Source organism: Onychostoma macrolepis, chromosome 23 (assembly GCF_012432095.1).
Source record: "Onychostoma macrolepis isolate SWU-2019 chromosome 23, ASM1243209v1, whole genome shotgun sequence".
NCBI classification, from domain to species: Eukaryota; Metazoa; Chordata; class Actinopteri; order Cypriniformes; family Cyprinidae; genus Onychostoma; species Onychostoma macrolepis.
In genome coordinates, this window is record NC_081177.1 from 15,578,306 (window position 1) to 15,592,317 (window position 14,012).

A 14,012-nucleotide genomic window follows, 5' to 3' on the forward strand; every position below is an offset into this window, starting at 1 on the left:
CCCCCCAGTGTGACTGGAAGGAAATTGGCCTGTCTAAAAGGTTTGCTTTGTTTAGCATTCTTTCATTTGCATTCCAAATGAGGTTTGAGAGTGAACTGGCCAGGCACAACCAAAACTCATTTGGGTAGAGATAGATATCAGCCATGGCTGTCACGCAAGGCTAGCTGAGGGAACAGACATCGGCTCCCTTTGCAGAAGATCCATGCCACAGGCTGCAGGCACGGCCCTTCGACAAGAAGAGAGCAATCACGATGATATGTTCATCTGTGCTCCATTTCATACTTTTTCTACTGCTAGTCAATCATTTCCCTTCGACGTGGTAATGACAAATAGTAAAATGTAAGCGTTGGCATACACTTATTTACTTATGCATGCTCTGTGCCTGATCGGCAGCAGGTGAACATAAACAATGTAAATGTATAATGATGTGCTGTTTTCCATATTGGTTTGCATTTAGGAACCAAAACGAACACTGGGGATCAGTCACTCCTCACTGGAGGCAAACAAATGACTCCACAGAGTCACTTGGTTTAACTTCTTTCATTCTCTTGATATAACTTGAATATCGCACATATACCAATCAAACATTCCAGATTCAGGACAACTGAATTAAATGTTGTTATTCTTAACTAATAAATAAATAAATAATATAAAATATAAATATTACATGAAAAATGTATTCTTAAAAATGTATTCTTGTCTTGGTAATTGAAATAAGTATAAGTATATCTAAAGATGTTTCATTAAAATGACTAAAACTGAAATAAAGCTAAATAGAAATATTAAAAATAAGAAAAAAAAAGACAAAAGACCATAACATTTCTAAAACAAACCGAAATTCAAATTAAAACTGAAAATATAAAAATAAAAGCTAATTCAAAAAAATAATAATAATAATTTTAGTAATAGAAATAATACTAAAATAACACTGGTACAAGCTAAACTCAATCAATCCAAAAAACAACAACAAGAGCAAAAACAAAACTGGAGGTTATGGTAAGGCACTTACAATGAATGTAAATGGGGCCCGTTTTTGATGATTTACTATAAAAGCAGAAATTTAGTATGAAAGCAGATGATTTAGTATAAAGCTATAAAGTTCTTTTTGACATGTTTACAGGCATTTAAGGGGTTCAGCCGCAAACTGTCATGGCAAGTTGTAAAATATAATATAACTTCACACAAAAATAATTTTTTTATACTTAAATCATGTTAGCATACATACTGTTAATGTCTTTTGGCTACATTTTCGAAACAGTGATTATTTTAATGTTTAGAGATGTTTAAAGCATCTGATTTTTGAAAAATTTAGTTTCAGTCAAATACCAGTCTTTCCATGACCTTCGAATTTTCCATATAAATTTCTTTGTGCAAAGGAACCTGTGGTTACTGCTATGTTTTGGGATACATTAACCTAAGGCACTCATGCTGTGATGTGAGTTTGAGTCTGGCTCGCGTCATTTGTCTATCCTGCCTATCCTTTTCATTGCACTTTATGACTCTTCTTTATAAATAATAAAAGACAAAAATTTTAAAAAAGGTAGCATGAATAAAACTGATATGAAAAAGTGCAGTGCTGCACAGTGATTGTGTATTTTACTAGTCCATGTCTATCAACACCTGTTGCATGTTTTCATCTCTTTATGTCTCTCGCTCTATTTACTTTGCTTTTGTTTTTTGGTCAGGCCGAATCCTGTGTAATTATAGAGTTGTGTGTGTTGTCTTAGCAGGAAATGAGAGCTTAGTCCAGATGGGTTAAAGACTCTTGTTCACTAAATCTTTTTTTTTTTTTTACACAGTTCATAATATAAAACTGCTATGAAAACAAAACCTACCATAATGTCACAAATCACTGTCTACAGTTTGAGTGTAACTTTCCTTCCTGCATCTTGAAAAGCTTCTTCACCTGTGGAAATTCACCCGGGAATGGAGGTTTGAGGGGAGACATAAACGAATAAGCAACCACAGCCTTGCTCTGACTTGCCACGCATTACCTTCATTGGGTAATTGGCCTCCGGGGACCGTGGGTGTAGTGCATGTGTGTCAACGAGTCCGTCTGTGTGTCCCCAAGGAGAAGTTGCCATAGGTGAAGGGAAAAGAGTCAGACCTACCAATTAATGATGCACCGTTTCACAACAACACACTGGTTAACACACCAAACTGGACCCTGCTTGACCACTCACTCAAAAAATGACAAATGACTACCAATATTTCTGGAAAAGGAGTATTAGAGTTTATCATTAACGTCAGCATTAGTTTATTCAACCAGTACAACTCTTTCACACGTACTGTTAGCTGAGCATGTACAAGGTGCCCTGACACAAGAAGTCTGCAGTCAAAGTGTTTGAGGCAAACACAAAGTTCTGAAGGAGCTGATGCAATTATTCTGCCTCATTTCGTTGCATCTGTGATCAACGTTACGAAAGAAATGTTGTCATATTGGACAGATGAAACAGAAACGGAAGCGCTTCTCCATCCAAATGGATATTCATCAAAATTGGTTTACAAGTTTAAGTTGACAGATTGCTGAAACAGACAGATTAGCAGACTTCCAGCATAACTGTTTAAATGTCATTTCAAGCATATGATAACACAAATGTCATTTTTGTCCTGATGAATGGTAGCAAGAAGGATAAAAGACAGAAATCTGTTACACAGACATAATGGGCAAATACTGTTCCCTTTCAAAAACCATTCAAAAGTTCAAAAGATTGGGGTGAGTATGGTTTTTTCCCCATAACTTTAATGCATTAAATTGATCAAAAGTGATAATAATTACATTTATTATTTTACAATAATACTAATTAAAAAGAAAAAGGGCTTTTGAACGTTCTAATCATCAAAGAATCCTTAAAAAAGTATCACGGTTTCCACAAAAATATTAAGCAGCATAAGAACTGAAATGTCTCTTGATCACCAAATCAGCATATTCGAATGATTTCTGAAGGACCGTGTGACACTGAAGATGTAAGTAACAGCTGCTGAAAATTCAGTGAAATAGAAAACAGTTATTCTAAACTGTAATGTTTCTTCACAATATTACGGTTTTACTGTATTTTAGATCTAATAAGTGCAGCCTTGGTGAACATAAAAGACCTCTTTCAAAGTTTATTTACTAAACGATGCCACAATAATGCATAATTTGTCTTTAGACACAGGATCAAAACAAACAGTCTAGGCTATCTCGTCCTGTGAACTGCAATGCACTGGTTAATGTCAAGTCAATATCAGATAAAAACTTCCATTTAGATTCAAAGCAACCCTATTCCATATTATATTGACTCTGCGCACACATCCAACAAAAAGCCTCTCTTTCCTGGTATGACCCTCAACAGACCATCAAACACACCTGTGTTGGGCCTGTTTTATGTCAACTAACATAATGAGGGAAAAACAAGAGCGAAGGAGTTTGTTTGGAAAACGAGGCTGGCTGTTGTCCCACAGGTCTCTTCTTCCATTGTTTCGGCTAAAAGCCTCATCTGTTCCCTCAGCTTTTAGACACACACTGCATTGTCAGGCAATGTATGCTTTTCAGGAGACGATGCTACGAGCAGCCATTACAACTCCTACTATTACACACCTGCAGGCACAATCATTTTAAGAGAGTGTTTGCTTATTACATTATTACAGAACGTGGTGGATAACATCAGAGCCCATTCTGCTCATTGATCCTGCATTTATAATGATAAGGGATCAATCGGATTTCAGGGTTCATGCTAAGTGAATGTCAATGTCACAAACGTCCATGTTCCTTTATGCTTTGTTTCAACTTGAAAAGAGCTTGTGAAATCAGTGTGGGCACAGATGGAAGAGCAACAGAAGGGCTGATAATGATGCAAGATCTGTTTGTGAGACTGTCTGCCCACAGGGAGCTCTGATCATGGGGAGACAGACTCATCCACAGGCCCCTCTGGACCCGTTACCATGGAGGACGCTGGATGTACGGGCCACAGTTATGTTTTATCAATCCTACCCAGATCAAAAGAGGTTCAAAGACATATCAAAGTTGAGAATAAAATGGCAAAAGGTGATTTCGAAGGATATCAAGTACCACAAATTGTGAAAACTTAAGAGGACGTTATTAATCCACACTAAGACAGTTTCCAAATGAAAGTGATGAATATCTTGAACGCATGCCTTGTTCTTGAAACCCCTTAGACATTTTCAGGAGTATGTGACATGCCTTTATTATTTTTCTGTGAACAGAATTTGTATGACATCACAAAAGGTGATCTCTTTAATCAGAGCCGGATCTCAGAGCGTGGAGGGAAATCCCAAGAGGTGCTGCTGCTTTCCTCTGGGTGATATCAATATTCACAGCAGTGTGAAACTACTCCTCACACATGGATTCTCATTATAGACAGATGGTGAATCAAATTTTCCCACAATTTTCTGATGCCATTCAGATCAGCCTCCAAATCTGTTGTATAAGTGACTGTTATAATAAATCTCAGCATGAATCCATCAATGAGTCATTGATGAATCAAATCATCCAACATCGCAGGGTAGTGCCTTATGTCTTATGTGTATGTGATGAATGTAGCATACAAAATCTTTCCAAGGCAAACTTGATTTACATACGGATTATTCAACTGCATAGCACTAAAGCATGCCTCGGGTTTTTAAAAAGAATGACCGGATGAGTCATTTTCATGTGTAGGAAATTTATACAGCTCAACCAGCCCTTTAACCGCCTGTGATTAAGACAGTTCAAAAGAGCAGGGAACCGACGGGCCCAATTAAAAGTGATTCATAGATGTGATCTAAGAAAGAAACTTTGAAAATTTTGTGGAAATGGGTGAGCAACCAATTAGCATGGATGTCTCTGGACTTGAGCAGTCCACACAGAAATAGCTTTAGCAAATGAAAGATGGACGTCGCTGCAGTGCCTATTTGACTAATTAACTGAAAACAAGAAGTGGAATTAGTGCAACGTATTTTTTCTCCAGCAGTAAGCTGTAAGTTATAAATTCTGTATGATTTATGTATACACAAACACACACACACACATATATAAAATATAAACATTACCAATAGTGTATTCATACACAGAAAACACAAAATAAGCAAAGATTCAGAGTGCTTCTCGTGCTGTTCTTAAGTATATTTTTCAAACAGCAGACTTTATCTATGTTCGCCCGCTTCACATCATGCAAATAATTTTTTTGTGAATAGTGAGAAATCAAAGTCCAATGCTCTAAGCACCATCTGACACCATTCTCCAAATACTGTCTCTACGGGAGAGCTACACCGCAGCACATTTGCCCATGTTAATAACACGGCACTATCAGAGGGCTGGGTAGTTTTATTGCTGCACAAATACAGCCCAGCAGGCCAGTCTGTCAATAAAGAGTCTGCTTATGCAACAAAAAGCAAAAGAGAGAGAAATTCACGCTACTAAAGAACCTTTAAACCTTAGACACTTTAGAAAACTAAAATGCTTGACTTACAAATATCTGGAAGTTTTTTTTTGTGATTTAAAAACATAAATGAAGAATCTAATTTCCAAGTAATGCAGTATGATCAAAACAATCCACAATGCAGTTATTGTTTAATTAGTGTTTTATCAGAATGTTTTGCGTGCAATTTTATGGCTGAATGTTATGGAACCAAACCACAAGGGTTGAGACTGTGTTTTTAATGACAGTAATATAGACTTGGTACACTAATCAAATGTAATCTTCATTAACACCGCAAATTCCTGTTGAACAACCCTGCCATGACCAACTTTACAAGGTGTGCCTACATGCTGTTGACATAGCTTTTAGCTTTTAAGCTCTCCATATGAGCAAGAAGCTATATGTGGATGAGGAAATTTTGACGATTATCACAATAGCACAGCATATAATCTAATGATACATAAACACACACACACACACACACACACGCACACAAACACAAACACAAACACACCCCACAACGTGCCAGACCAGCAACATCCCTATACGAGGGGGGGGGGGGACTGCTGGCAAAGCTGGATCCCCCCCATACTAACATCATGACAAAAATCAGATCAAAGAAATGCTACTATCACATTTGATCAAGTTTCAGTTTCTGTGAAGGCATGGCTCTGGTATGCTGGGACTGCACGGACTGTGGCATTACAGAAAAGAAACATACAAGGGCATCTGAAATTAAAAAGAGAGATGACCAGATGTCTGTGCAATGAAATAAACATTTTTCCATGAACAATAAGGGAAAGCATCCTAAATGCAGAAAGACATGATGTAGACAAGAGACTGAAAGGCCATTCTGGTCCAGTTTCATCAACACATGTGAGCAAAATCAACATGACCTGTTCAGATGCAAAGCACAAGCAGGTGCAAGTTCTCAAGGTGCAAGAATATGCTAAAAGCACCATAAAATTCCAGTTTATGGCTATGAAAAACTACTTCATGAATTTACATAAGCAGTAGAATGAATTTATACAATGTTGGCTGTTGCACTGGCTTTTATTAATTCTATTTTATTAAAACTAATAAACTAAACCCATTTTTCTCCAATAACTTTTCCATCTTTCTTTAGGATCAAATTAACATTTTACATTTTTCAAACATAGAAATACAAATTTTATGCATTTAATCATTTAAGATTCACACTCATTTACTTATAGTTAGTAAAAAGGTTGCTAATACAAAACAAAAAGCAACATGACAGCAAAAAGAGTTAGCACTAACATATTGAGCACCTCGAGAACTTCCTAAATCTTAACCCCGGGTGACCTACCTCAGAAGAAGCCCTCCAACTCAAGGCCTTTCAAGCTCAGATCCTTAGCCGCATGGTACTTGACCACAACGTACTACAAAAATACATACAAATCTAGAAAGCTATATGGCGACTGCTCTGAACTTTCTGAACATGTTAATGTAACCGTTTTCCACTCAGCTAACCTATCTACTCTCTGTATGAGAGGGTGTACCGCATGTGCGCGTGGACTCAAGCGGGGGGAAATGATGTTGGGCGTCTAGGGTGGCTGGTTTGAAGAATGCACGAGTGTTATCACCGGAGGTTATGCAAGAATAGTTTGGTGGAAACCTTTGCCTGGTACAGTGCTGGGCCCCTGTTGCACGCAGCCAAGGAATCCTGCCCTGAAAATTCCTAATTGCCCTTGCTGAGCAGGAATCCGCCAGGCTCACCCAGGATGCACCACTTAGGTTATCACACAAGCTTCTTTTTTGTACTATTTTTAGTTTTGAACTAATTCCCTCCCTGAGTCTGAGGTCACCGGCTGAAGGGAGGTATTAAAGGACATAAAAAGGATGTAGGATGCAGTTTCTTCAAAAAAATAATGGCATAATTTTCATTTTAGGAACATTTTTTTCCATTTTTACTGGAAAATATGAAAAATATTTAAAGTATTTCAGGTCAAATATGCAGAAACGAAGTAAAAATCTGTTGCTACTACAACCAAAACTTTTAGAAGAAACTTTCCAGACATTTAGAAAAAAGAAAGCCGTTTTCTTTTGCTGCACACGAAAAGTAAAATTACAGAATTACAGAATGAAATACACAGTGATTCTGAACACCTCTGTGTCAAGTCGTGGTGGTGGTGGGGGGGGTTTACACTGAATGGCGGTAAGGTGAGGAAGACGGGTTTCAAATACTCAGATGAAAGAGGCAGAGCAGATTTAGAGCCTTTTTGTTTCCGTGTGTTCAAAGGAAGCAGCTGCTGACTGCACAGGGCTTAGGTCCTATTCATCTGTAGGGCGAGACAGACGCAGTATCCTGAGGCACAAAAACACACACACAACACACAAATACACACTTCAAAGTCTATAGAGACACAGACTGCTGCGGTGTGGTAGACTCTGCTCCATAACTCTGTCATTAGCTTCACACACAAGGCTCAGAGAAGCCCTGAGCTCGCCTAAGGTCTGTATCAAATCAACATTTATCAGGCTGAGTATCCTTATGAATCTGAAGTAAAACCTATTTTAATTTAAAAATACACTACATGTATCACTATCAATCCTTTTTATCACTGTAAATAGTCATTTACACCAATATATGTCTTTAAAAAAGGGAGAAATGTCTAGAAATCAATGACAAAGTAAACACTGGGGTCATATGTCAACAGGTGACATGCAAGACTCACGCCCAGAGGCGGCTGCCCCTCCCCCAACTGCATTTCCCATTCGCTTGTTAAAATTCAAATATTCCCTCGGATGTGTATGTGTGTGTGTCTTCCTGATGCATAAGCCTCCACAAATCTTCAGTTAACATTTGCATCACAAGCAAATCACTATTGTGTGGTCATTTAGTATAAAGAGAAATGCCCTTATTTCACCAATTATCTGCATAAAACCATTAGCGTAGTCAAAGTCAAATACATGCTGTGGGCTTTAAAAAAAAAGAGAGAATAAGAAGAAATGTCTAGTTATTTATTCTTTTCTTTCTAAGTGTGTGACTTTTAATACCTCCCAAAAATGCACACTAGTACTCAAGGTTAGACAGGAAATGAGGTCAGAAAGGGAAAGACTTAGGCAAAGTTTACGAGGAGTAGAGCTTGCGCTTTTATTTTCCTATTCAAAAACATTTGCATGGGTTGTCTAAGCGCATGGTGTTTGGTCTGAGCGCTCTGTGCCTGGCTGATGCTTTTCTGACTCCCTGTGTGTAACCAAACCAACATGCAAAGCTCGCTTCAACAGAACAGAGCACTAGCTCCATGTACAGGAGTGTACTTGCACTGATAACCAAGGTCATATATTTGTACCACCTGCTCATGACCGTTTGGCTTCCCTGCCACTAACACAAACCTGACTATCAGATGTAAGAGCAGTAGTTCGCAATACAGTACCACTGTAATTTATCATAAAAGAGAAAACAAAAATTAAATAAAATGTAAAATAATGTACTAATATAAGAAAATACTAATATTAATATTAAATTAAATATAATTGTATTATTAGCATTATTAATAATATTATTATACAACAAGTAACATGTCTCACGTGTCCGTGATAAAAAAGGAAAAAATTGTTTAAAACATGAGACAAGCTTTCAGAAATGTATTTTTGTATTCATATTATATTATTCTTGTATTCATATTAATTTCATATGGTTTTGAAAAATGTTTATGCCATTTTTAAGAAATGTTTAATGACTCATCAACCATAAAGCAAAGTAATACTATATTTCCTTACACCTTAAATACATGGGAATCTTTATCTTATATATATATATATATATATATATATATATATATAATCTTTACATGTTTATCTTTATATAACTGTTTATAGAACGTGGTTTAGCGTAGCTTGTTAGTGAACTACGGCTCCGTGTATTAACTGCCGCTCCATCTGAAAGCAGGTGATGGCGATTTACTGCTAATCACGAAACCGGCTTTACTGACGAGATGCGCATGATAATCGAATACGATTAATTGCACAGCCCTAACTGTTTATATGTTCAAAATGAATTTTCATTCAGAAATTTAAAACATAATGGAAGAGGTGTGTTCTGACTGCATGCATGAATTGCCTTTGCGTATTTTTTAAAGTAATGCATAAAATAAAAGCACAACTTGTCACATTGCTGCATTTTGCATTATTTTTACCTGCTGAACAGACCTACAACCCAGTTGAGAATCAGTGGTATAGAGATATATATATTTAGTTTATACATATATATATTTTTTTTTCCTACTCACACTGCTAATATGTGCCAGGTCTGTGAGGCATTCAACAATAGAAATTAACAGCAAAGTCGACCACAGATTGCTCTGAGCTTCTGCTTGATTCCCCGAATGGCTCCTAATCTACAGACTCATTTAGAATGTGATTATTAGTGGACCGAGTTAACGAGGCCCATCTGTATCAGTACAACGGGACAGATGGCCCATAGGAGGACATCTCAATTATAGTGTACACTGAGGTAAAGAAAACACCTACCCCAGATTTACCACAAAATCCATATGATGTTGAACAGGTGTTTGTGCAGTCAAGGGAACTTTCTGCCTTTACGCGAACGGCAATAAACTTCAGTCCCACGTTACTTCAGGGATAAAACACAGCCCTCACAAATTCATATTTCTTTTACATTCAACATCATGACATAAGTGGCGCTCTGCACAGTGCATGGAAACAATGGAGTGACATATCAGGGGAGAGCAGCAGAAGATAAAATAAGCACCTGTCCTAGGAGTCAATCCCATAAGGGCTTTCAGACAGTGAGAGTCATTGCATCAGTTGGTTCTGTGCTATGGAAACCAGGCCTCTCTGGCTCGCTCTATTGAGCAATGCACACACACAAACACGAGTGTTCGCACGGAACCACAGACTACTATTCAACACCATTAAACCATGTTAAACTGGAACTATTAGAGGGTAGCTGACATGACATATCAAGCAGTAACAGCACTAACCTGCAGTGTGAGATGTTAAGCATTGCTTAAAACTATTTTAAACAACATTTTTCTCATTCTTTTATAATTACTAAGCATGCAGTTTTAATGAGAACTATATAAATTACTTTTTGGTCACTGCAGAACTATATTAGTTAACTCAGACACAAATTATAAGCACAGCTGAATTACTAATCCCAGAATCTAAAACAACCACTTTTCCAGAAGTAATATAATCATTCAAATGTTCTGATGCATTTGGATTTTATTACAACTTACAACAACAGCAAAAAAAAAAATCTTTGATCATTAATTTGGCTGATTAGAACATGTTTGTATAAAGCCTGTGGCAGAAATCAATCATTTACACGTCTACATTTGGCCAGTTTAATATAGTTGCATCTTCTGTTGATAATTTGCTCGACACTATAAATTCTGTCATCCATCCACCCTCATGTAGGCCTGAAACTCATGACTTTTATTCAGTGGAACAAAATGTGACCCTGGACCACAAAACCAGTCTTAAGTCTCTGGGGTATATTTGTAGCAATAGCCAAAAATACATTGTATGGGTCAAAATGATACATTTTTCTTTTATGCCAAAAATCATTAGGACATTAAGTAAAGATCATGTTCCTTGAAGATATTTTGTAAATTTCTTACTATAAATATATCAAAACTTCATTTTTGATTTGTAATATGCATTGCCAAGAACTTAATTTGGACAATTTTAAAGGCGATTTTCTCAATATTCTGATTTTTCTGCACCCTCAGATTCCAGATTTTCAAATAGTTCCAAATATTGTCCTATCCTAACAAACCTAACAAACCACACAGCTTATTTATTCAGCTTTCAGATGATGTATAAATCTCAATTTTGAAAAATTTACACTTAAGACTGGTTTTGTGGTCCAGGGTCACAAATGTCAAAGAGGCTAATTTCCATACAATAAAAATGCAGGGTGATCTGTCAAGCTTATTGCAAGTTTGCTTGGTTAATTAAAAAAATATATTAGGTCGAAGTTTGAGCCCCAAGGCTATATGAAAACTACAATACAATGTCCTACAAACAACGATGCTTCATCTAGGCCTCAAGTTAGCCAGTACCACCACTTTAAAAAAAAAAAAAAAAAAAAGAATAAGTAAATAAGCCCCAATATAATATCTATATATAAAATACTTTCCCTTATACAGAGGACGTTTAGCTTTAAACCTACAATCATGGATAACAGTTCATGATCATATACTTTTTCTTTTAGCTTTTAAATGTTATGCGCCTAATAGAATCAAAGTATTCCTAAATTATTATACTGTATATTCTCTGCTTCAGGTCACAACAGTGTAGACTTATATTAGACTTATATTAACTACAGTATCTGTCACAACAGTGTTTTAAATCATCCTCACAAGCAAATCACATTTGAAAACAATTCTCGAAGTTTATGACCAGTCGAGCCACTTGGGTGACATTATCTCTGGTCTCATTCATCAAGTGCTGCTGCAGGGTTTGTAGTTGTTTATTTATTTTACTCTAATGCTAAATAAGATTTGTGTATGCATATCAACACTTTGAATACTGTAACTCACATTACTGAGGGCTGGTACAGGCATCAGATGACATCTTGGTTTACTGTACCAGAGTCTCGATGACTTTTTCAGATGAGGGTGAATCAGCCTGTTCGAGCATCTCGTGCCGTTGACATTACTCAGCAACAGCGCCTCCTTCTGGAACCTGTTGACATAACAGCTAATAGAGCCATGTACTGGGGTGTACTTCAGTTACATTAACTCTTTAGTATCTGCATGTCAAATATCATACATCTTTTTTTAATTATTTTTTAATTTTAATTATTCAAAGTATTCAAATTCACTATGCTACTTTAAGGTGATATTCTGCTTATATCAAACATAGCCTTATATGTGTGTTTTGATCGCTTTCGTATTAATAGACACTGAAATTGCACGTATATACCCACATTCTTGCTTGAAGACATTAAAGTGGGGTTTACTTTTTATGTATTTATATTTATGAATGCAAAATTTCCCAGTATGTTTATGCAGAAACGTTTTTCATATTTTCATGATTAATATTAAAATCCAAAAAGAATATGTCTATATAAAATAAATTAAAGTCACATAAAACATTCTGGACAATCAAGGTATTACTCCAAAAAACATTAGCCTTTCCAAAAAGACTGAGCAAAAGGACACTCCTAAAATAAAAGACCTCAGTTTCAGACAAAACGTCAAATGAGGTGTGTCAGGATCCTATTTTTACATTTACAAACAAACAAACAAATAAATAAATAATTGACAGGGTGAAATTAGTAATTGCATAAGCTATTTCTTTGACTTTGTTAAGAAAAAATAAAAAAATAAAAAATAAAATAAATAAATAACAATGAGGGTGTGAATATACATTACAGAGAAAAAATGCCAAAACCTTACTCTCAGGATTTGAGTTTTTGTGAGGCTCCAACCTTCCTAAATGTGAATACATTAAAGCACATATAATTTAAAATCAATATGATGCAATAAGATGCAAAAGTGGGACTATGTTTTTAATCGTCTTTGCTGCAGTTGAAATGCTACGAATTTTACAGCAGTCTTCTTGTGTGTAAAATGATAAAGCATCTATCAGCATCTATCTTCAGTGAATTCATTTATTATTAATAAAAAACAGGTCCGTTTTTTTTTTTTTTGGAAACATTAGCCTACATACAATGTGGTCTACCACTACCAGCCCTAATCAATTTGATCAAGTTCTATCAGGTCACATTTAAAACGACACGTTTTTGTGATAAGTAAACGTTTAATAAAGTAGCCTAATAAATGATGATGATGCAACTTATGTTTTGTCGACGTCCCGTCCTAAACTGATCCTAGAACTAGAAGAGTGCGCGGTAGCCTTCTGTTGCTATGGTTACCTAAAACCCACTGTCTGTTTCGCGCATTCTTAGTACGTTTGTGATTACAGACATATTTGAAAACGGCGTCGAAACACACACACACACACACACACACACACACACACACACACACATATATATATATATATATACTTTTCTGTATAATGTCTGCTTGTAAACCCTGCCTATAGGCTATTTGATATTCTGATATGGAAATCAGTCATGAAACGAGTCACACTTCACCTGATGTCTCATAATATTAAAGCGTGTAAATCCTTATATTAAATAGAAAGATAAATTAATCAGAGAAATACTCTTTCAGGACCAGTAGGCAAACGTGATAACAAAACATTAGCCTATAACCTCTCAAAAATATAACAACATGGCCGCTGGTTATAGGCTTGTAGAAACGAAATAGCCTATTAGTTTCCAGTAGACTTTATTACAATAACCCTATTGCTACAGTCAACTCAAAGTTATTAATCCGTTTAATCCGTTATTAGTCCTTGACTGCATCAATGCTTCATCACCGACAGAGGGCGTTAGAGGGTGTTAGTGTTCACACAGGTGAGAAGGCTATCTTCCTGCTGACTTGTGGACGATTATGAATTTTTCTATTTGTTTGTCCTTTACATGTTTGGCCTCTTGCCACATACAAATTTGATTAAATATAAAATATTTACATGGCAGGTGAATGTATGATAGTGATGCTAAACTAATTCACAGAGCCCTGGATTGCTCTTTTCAGAGGTGACTGA

General features: G+C 36.3%; 1 protein-coding gene across 3 annotated transcripts in view; it reads right to left on the reverse strand.

The window, feature by feature from the left end:
• Positions 1-11,971, reverse strand: part of ttll10 (tubulin tyrosine ligase-like family, member 10) — a 41,032-nt gene extending 29,061 nt beyond the window's left edge. For all 3 annotated transcript variants that reach the window (XM_058763424.1, XM_058763423.1, XM_058763422.1), the window contains exon 1: positions 11,933-11,971. In XM_058763424.1, the coding sequence (XP_058619407.1) occupies positions 11,933-11,956 (24 nt within the window). In that variant the 5' untranslated portion in view covers positions 11,957-11,971. The remainder of the gene's footprint in view (positions 1-11,932) is intronic.
• Between the last annotated feature and the right edge of the window lie 2,041 nt (positions 11,972-14,012).